An 8,411-nucleotide genomic window follows, 5' to 3' on the forward strand; every position below is an offset into this window, starting at 1 on the left:
AGTCACAACATCCAAAAATACTTGGTTGCTGTTGATTGTGATGCACTGAAACCTCTTTATATAACCATGTAATAAAAACGGGAAAGACTCAACATTTTCTTATAAAATGAAGAGTAAAGAGATTTGTTTCATTAGGATGGCACCAATGTACCTTCACACGTACCGTGATCTAACCTAGCCCCTCAGCCCCACCCCACCACTTACACTGTATCTAAATACATTCTTGCACGGTTGTGTGAAATAGTGTCCTGACATTTAGAAACTTTGCTTTTCAGTGTACACTGATTATACCATACAAGTTTGAGCCGCTTGTTGACAAATTCTATCTATCCTTAGGTTGGGAAAGGTGGTGGAAGATTCTGAAGTCCTGTCTGGCTCACTCACCGAGGTTCTGACACCATTCCTTGTCTTTTAATTCTTACAGATTTGTAAAATCATTAAAAAGTGATCTTAATGCCCATCATCCTTTTCAGAAGAAATGCAAACTAACCATAGGGACGGGAGGAATTATTATTGCTCTGTAACTGGTGTGGATCAAGTTGCAGATTCATCGCAGAATTCCTTATTTTTTTTTGCTTACTGGCCTTTGAGTACTCAGAGCAAAGTTGTAATATCTTACCTGTCCCCTCATTAATGAATGAGTAAAATCCTTATTCCCATATACAGCTCATATCTTCATGAATCATGACTATATCTTCTCTCGAAAATCAACCTCTATGACATCATCAGTATTTCATAGTGGTATTTTTTTTTCAAAATATGACAACATGCCATGTTTAATGACTCATTAACTGTGTGCATGAGATTGACAGAGAGGCAATTGTTTACAGTTATTAAAATTGATTTCACACCTTAAAAATATAGCTCTGGGTCCTACAAAAGGAGATACAAGTCCATGGCACAGCAAGAATTATTTGAAATACATCTTTAATTTTAGAAAAAATCAATATACAATCTATAAAATACTTTGTTACATGGTTATTAAAACTGAATCTGTTTTGTATTTGTATAGCTAGGACATAAGGTCATATTTTGAATAAACCATTATAATGTTCATTGTTAAGGCCTTCTAACTGAATTGGTAAGAAAAAGAACTGTCCCAAGCACAGCTCCAGAATAAGACAAGTAAAAAAGCAGAACTTTTTAATATATACATCAAGTAAAAAATTCTACTCTTCCTCCAGAAAGTGACCCTTTTTATACCGTGTGTGTGTGTGTGTGTGTGTGTGTGTGTGTGTGTGTGTGTGTGTGTTTGTGTGTGTGTACCAAAACTGGGGCTTAAACTCAGGGCCTCATACTCTCACTCAGCTTTTTCACTCAAGGCTGTCACCCTAGCACATGAACCACAGTTCCACTTCCAGCTTTGTGCTGGTTAATTGGAAACAAGAATCCTCAGGTTTAGCCTCCTGTATAGCTGGGATTAAGGCAGGAGCCACCAGTGCCTGCTTCCTTTTGTCATACCTTCTCAAGTTGATAGGCTCTTGTGATTCTCTTGGGAAAAAAAGGATATGCTCTTAAACTCCTATCTACACTGATGCACAAGTCAGATGACCCTGGAAGGGGAAAGATGGCTAAACCAGAGCCATGAGAGCAAGATGACTAGTTACAAACTAGTTATGTAAGGGCGAGTTAGCTAGTGTCAAACTACTGACTCCAAACCAGTGCAACTCATAAAGAAGTGCGCTCAATGCTAGAAATGAAGTATTTCTGCCTTACTCCCTCTTTCCCTTCCTCAAAAGCACAGGCGTTTTTGAAGATCATTATTTACTTGCTGGCAAAAAGGATTCTAGTTCTTAGGCTGGAAGCCTAAATGGCTCCCCCTTGATTTTTTCTTTTCTGTAGTTACATTTGACCTCCTGCCATTTCTGAGGTCAGAACAATTGTATTCAAAAGCCTCCCTTCCGCACACAGAATGTTAATTTCACACTAAGTAATGAATATTTAAGGTCCTAATAGTTGAGTAAATTAACAATTATGTGGTGGCACCCTGTGGTTCATCAACCTTCTGCAATAGGGCAAAAATTCAGTGTGGGCCTCTGTCAGTCCTTGTTTGCTGAATCTTGAGATGCCCCTGAAGGCTGGGTGGCTTGTCAACAAAGGACTAGCAGCAAGTTACCCACAGATGCCAATCAGAAAGGGTGATTCACTGAACCTTTTACTCTATTTCTCATCAGTTCATCTGAATCAGACTGTGAGTTCTTTGTGGGCAAGATGCCATAAAAGACACTGAGAGAGGAAAGGTAGCTAACTTCCCTGGGGCTTCCGGATAGCATCAAACTGACCTATCTCCCTATTTTCTCTAAACTGGACTCAAGGTGCTCATCCCAGATGATAAGGAAATTCTTATGTGTGTGTATATGTGTCTGTGTGTGTGCCCACTCGTGCATGTGGGTACACACACACACACACACACACACACACACACACACACCCCTACTGGAGTTTGAACTCAGAGCCTTTCACTTTGCACTCTTCCTTGGCCTTTTCACACAAAGCTAGTACTTTATCAATTGTGCTATACTTCCACTTTGGGACTTTTGTTGGTTAATTGGAAATAAGAGTCTGCCCTAGCTGGTTTTGAACCACAATCCTCAGACCTCAGCTTTCTGAGCAGCTAAAATTACAGGTATGAGCTACAAAGGATTCTTTAAAATGACACGCACACAAATTTGCCTTCTCATACATCAACAGCAAGTATCAGTTTCTTTTTACCACTATCTTTTCTATTCTGTGGCTTCACAGTAAAAAAAAGAAAAGAAGAAGCAATAAAATCTGCTGACTGATACAGACCATTACAAAATGTTTGTTTTAGTCTGCTATTTGAAATAGAGGAAAATGAATGTGATAAAATAGTAAATAAAATGTATGAAATAAAACTCCACACACCAACAAAAATGTTAGTTGGAAGAATGTCAGCTTTGACTCAAGATAAATCTGGTAAGTAGAGAAAAATGTCTACCAATTATATTTTAGACTCAATCTAAATTGAAGGTGTATTAATGCCACACAAAGACATTTGTCTTTGAGATGAAAAACATTCAGAGCACAGATTTCATAAATTTTAAACTTTTGACCTGTCCCTATAAATACTAAGTAGAAATTATCAGCACAATTATAACTGCACATGTCACTAGTTTTCAACAGATGTTAAACAATTATAATCATTTCTCTGGCTTTGAAAAAAAATTCTCTACCCAAATCTGGGTATAATAACCTGACATTGGGAATAGGGGGAGAAAACAAAGAAAAATTAATAACCTGGCATTTCTCACCTTACCTATCCTAGAAAGAAAAACATTCCAAATTAAGTAAAATTGCAAGATGGTAGCACTAACATAAAATAATCATCATATGATTTAGACTTGGATTCCAGAAAGCCTTGTGTTCACTGCAAGTAATACTGTGTCAAAATCCATTCTAGAGTCTGAATTTGTAGAAAACAATAGTCATAAACTGTAAAAATGCATCTTTAATGTACATAAATATTTTAACTCTTGTCCGATGTTCTTATTCCATTTTGAAAGGAATCCCACCCACCAGTATATTTTAGTGGCTTGTATCTGAACCACAGCTAACGCTCAGTTACCAGAACCACAGGTAGAGACTCCCAAATCTCTATTTTCCCCTATGGCTTCCACTCCTGCCTCTGCCTAGGCAGATTTCAGAGACAAGCAAGAGGGGAAATGAAGGGTTCTCCTGTGTCTCCTTTTGTTTGCCTCCCCCTGTGGCCTAGCTGCTAAGGCAACCCAGAGAACAGAATCAAGTCACTGAATCAGTAGCGTGGATCACACACTGCAGCAAAACATCACACAAAGTACAGATAGGGTTTAGACCATAGCCCTGGGGAAACAACTACTACAAATCCAAACTCAGCCCAGGACCTGGCCCATGCCTGCTGCTCAGAAGTCAGTTCATCAGTGAGTGGCACAGTTGACAGTGGGTCAGCATCCTTGACTCCAACGAGTCCTACTGAGCCACACAGCCACGGGCTTCATCCGGGTCTTCTCCACCGATTTTAATCCATTTCTTTTCTATTTCTACCTGTGAAGCAAAGGCAAGACACAGGCAGCATTAGCAGAGGCAACACAACGCCAACCTCTCTTCAGTCCTACTTACACACATTCCTTCCACCTTCTCACACATACCCACTCTGCATTGAGCTGCTCCACTTCCTGGCAGAGTACCCCACAGTCAAACCCCAAACACTCCTATGTCATACTTTTCATCCAGATTTTTCATTACAACTACACTTCAATCACAAATTTACTATTTCTTAAATTATGCTTTCTCTTTCAATTTTCTTTGTTTTTAGTTTATGTGGTACTGAGGAATCGAACCCAGGGCTTTACGCATGCTAAGCAGGCACTCTACCACAAAGTCACATTCCCAGCCATAAAATTTTTCATTATATATGTTTCTATCACTAACTTAACACATGAATTAACACATGATACCAAAACATGAATTTGAATATCAAGATATTTGTTGTGAAGCTATTTTACAGCTCTGGCTAGACAGGTAGTCTGTAAGTCCAAGGACATCAGAGATATAGACAGCCATGGCCTACATAGAAGGGAGACCACACTGAAAATCATGTCTAACTAATTAACCTAGTCTATCACTACTAACCTGGGTGAGCCAAACTGCCTGCTTTCATCGTTTATTTATATATGTTTGGTACTAGTACTAGGGCTGGAATTCAGGTTCTTACACTCTTGCTTGCCTTTTTTCACTCAAGGCTGTCTGGCTCTTTCCCACCTGCACCACAGCTCCACTTCCTTTTCTTTCTTTTTTTTCTTTCTTTCTCTCCTTTCTTTTCTTTCCTTTTTTTTCTCTTTCTTTGCTAGCTGACTGAAACCAAGAGTCTCATAGTCTTTTCTGCCCAGGCTGGCTTCAAATCATAACCCTCCAATCTCAAACTCCTGAGTAGCAGGGATTGCATGTGGGAGCTACAGCACCCATCCAGCTGCCTTCATCTATGTGAAGTTACATGTCACCTCGACATGACAGTCTTCCTGAGCCACCCTAGATTATTTTTTTGAAGATTTCATCACTCTTAAGTCTCTTTTTCAGAATTTGCCACTATTTGCAATGACATTATTTGTTTATTTTGTTTTGTTTCCCCCACCAGAATCTCCATAGGAACATGAACTTTATCTCTTGCTTATGGCTAGGTCTCTGAAGCAGGATTACAGGCATGAGTCACCAGCAGCGCCTGGTAGTGTGACATGTTCAGTAGATATTAATCCAATGGAAAACAGCATTTTGGAACTGCCAGCAGTTATCGACCAGCTAGTAAATGCTATCCAAGCTAGAGATGCAACCTGCTGTGGTGCATTCTTGTAATCCTACACTTAGGAGGCTGAGGTAGAGGGACCACAAGTTTCAGGCTGGCTTAGACTACATTATTATTAAGACACTGTATTTAAAAAAAATACATACAGGGATGGGGAGCGTGGCCTAGTGGTAGCTTGTTCACCTAGCATGCACAAAGCCCTGGGTTCAATTCCCCAGAACCACACACACAGAAAAAGACAGAAGTGGCACTGTGGCTCAAGTGGTACAGTGCTAGCCTTGGGCAAAAAGTGTCCAAAGACAGTGCCCAGGCCCTGAATTCAAGCCCCAGGACTGGCAAAAAAAAATTAAACTTAAAAATCTTGATAAAGCAAACCCAGCAACATATATCACTGTTTTAAGATACTATAGGAAACACTTGATATTTCAAGTAGTTATCAACCTTAAAGAAGGAAATGGAAGTTTGGAGACAGGCACAAGTATAGGTTACTCTGGAATTCATCTGGCCCAAGTTACAGGAGAGCTGATGGTGAACATTTAAAAGTCTTACTCGTATGTGTCACCAGCAAGTCCCAGGGGCATCTACACAGTCCATGAGGGCAGATCATGGTTAAGTGTTTCTACACGTGTACCCAGCAGCTAAGACTCCTCAGTCAATGAGCTGGGAGAAATTAGGTTGGGTACACGAAGCAATGTTCCTCATTGCAGGACTTCTCAGAGCTTTCCTTTAACATTGATGTCATGTATGGCATTTCCAAACTTCCATTTTTCTTGGATTAGGACCTAAGACACATACTTGTTCCACAGAATATATTTGGGGAAATACTATTTGAACATCATAATTTATAGTATAAATGTTTATAAGCTAGTGATTCATTTTAAAGTTATGGTTTTGTTGTTGTCGTTGAACACTGGATTAAGTGTCCCTTGGATTCCCTAGAATGGAAGGGCAGACCTAAAACTCAATAGTGTCCATGAGTTTCCATGTCTCAGATCTTTGACGTAATTCTGTAATACTAACTACTCAATAGGCTGAGATCTGAGGATCATGGAAACAAGACATCCAGGAAAGAAAGTGAGATGTTTATCTCCAATTAAGTGAAAAAGAAAAGCCATGGAGTTATGGCTCAGGTGGAAGAGTGCTAGTCTTGAGCCAAAATGTTTAGAGGTAGTGTTACCTAGCATACACAAAGCAGAGTTCAAGCCCCAAGGATTGGGACAAGGAGAGAGACAATTACTTGAAGGCAAGCCAGTGACCCCCTCAGCTGTGGAAGCAAGGACAGACCTACCTGGAGGCTGTAGCAAGCCCGCTGAAGGACATGCTTCTGTGGCTGGATGTCACTCTCCAGCCCCAGGGACCGGACTGTAGTCCCTGAGGCATAACTGTCAGGCATTGAAAACTGCACAGTAGCAAATGGATACCAATCCCAGGGGATTTCCTGGTCTGATCCAAGTTCAAGTTTGTAAGACAGACAATGGGGATGATCTGGACCTTGAAGAAGCAAAAGTCAAATGGTCAATGTGTTTCAGTGATGACGGAAAGTTTCTCTTGAATACAACAGGCATGCGTTTTCAGTAACTAACAACTCCAGAGGCAGACAGCCAGGCAGTCCCATCTAGGATAACTTCATTACTGCATACCTGCACACGGTCTCCCTTAAAATGTTTTCTTCTTTTTTTCTTCTTATTTGGGGCCTTCCTCAGGGCCTGAATTAAGGGCCCCCTTTTTTTTCATTCAAGACTGGTGTGCTCTACTGTTTGCACCAGATTTCCTCTCCTAGCTTTTTGGTAGTTAATGGGAGATGACTTTCCTGGCCCATGCTGGCTTTGAACCTTGATCCTCAGATCTCAACTTCCTGGGTAACTAGGATTACTGGTGTGAGCCACCACTTTAATACTTTTCATTACAAATATATAAAGTTTCTCTAATCACAATGAAAGATAATTATTTGACTACAATGTGTTTCAGTCCTGCCGACATCTAGTCTTTTTCAGAATATAGAATAAACTTCCATAATTCTCCATTAATTTTCTCTTTCTAGATAATGCAGAAGTGCAAATTAAATCATACTGTTGTTTTAATTTTTTTTTTTTTTGTCGGTCATGGGTCTTGAACTCTGGGCCTGGGCACTGTCCCTGAGCTCTTCAGCTCAAAACTACCTCCCTACCACTTGAGTCTCAGCTCCACTTCCGGTTTTCTAATGGTTGTTGGAGATAAGAGTCTCATGGATTTTAGTGCCTGGGCTGGCTTTGAACCACAATCCTCAGATGCCATCCTCCTGAGTAGCTAAGGTGACAGGCGTGAGCCACCACACCGGCTAAATCTGATATTTTTAAATTAAACTGAAATTGTATTACATTTCAGAAAATATTCCAAACCAAAAATTCTAGGTTGTTTATCTTTCTTTTCAGGAGAACAGATGGTTTTTCACTATTGTAATTTTCTGGTACTTTTGAAAACCTTTGATGGGAACAGATGTGCAGTATAGAGCAGACATACTTATCTGAGTCTAATATATATTCTCATTACATTCAATTTGTCATTACTGTGCACATGGATTCCACCAAGTTGGACCCTGTGCCAGACATGGGAAAGCTGGCTGTACTCCAAGATCTTAGGCAGGACACGATACGTGGTGCTGTGTTTCTATAAGGCAAAAATATTGCCACAGTAGTAACTTTACAAAAGGCTCAGAGCCTGGGCTCTGATGGCTCACACCTGTACTTCTATCTACTCAAGAGGCTGATATCTTAGGATCACAGTTCAAAACCAGCGTGAACAGGAAAGTCTATGAGACTCTTATCTCCAATTAATCACCAAAAAGCCAGCAAGGGGCCCGGGGGTTATCATTCAAGTGGTAGAGTGTGAGCCTTGAGCGACAAAACTAAAGGACGTGAGTTCAAGCCCTAGAACCAGCATGCACACACACGTGCACACACACACACACACACACACACACACACACACCTGACCCATGATCCTGATACATTGTTCACAGTACCCACTGTGGCCTAAATGAATGAGATGACAGGAATTCCAAATGCCAGCTATCTGTACCACCCCCACCAGCTAGAAAAAGATTTTCATGGAAGTACAGCTTTAGGCACCAAAACAG

General features: G+C 40.4%; 1 protein-coding gene across 3 annotated transcripts in view; it reads right to left on the reverse strand.

The window, feature by feature from the left end:
* Positions 1–858: 858 nt before the first annotated feature.
* The window catches only part of Ston1 (stonin 1), a 43,859-nt gene continuing 36,306 nt past the window's right edge, over positions 859–8,411 (reverse strand). For all 3 annotated transcript variants that reach the window (XM_090336970.1, XM_090336972.1, XM_090336971.1), the window contains exons 3-4: positions 6,581–6,787; positions 859–4,037 (exon numbers count right to left, since the gene is read on the reverse strand). In XM_090336970.1, coding sequence (XP_090193096.1) covers positions 3,967–4,037; positions 6,581–6,787 — 278 coding nt within the window. In that variant the 3' untranslated portion in view covers positions 859–3,966. The remainder of the gene's footprint in view (positions 4,038–6,580; positions 6,788–8,411) is intronic.

Source organism: Megascapheus bottae, chromosome 7, assembly GCF_031878675.1.
Source record: "Megascapheus bottae isolate mThoBot1 chromosome 7, mThoBot2.hap1, whole genome shotgun sequence".
In the NCBI taxonomy this organism is placed as follows: Eukaryota; Metazoa; Chordata; class Mammalia; order Rodentia; family Geomyidae; genus Megascapheus; species Megascapheus bottae.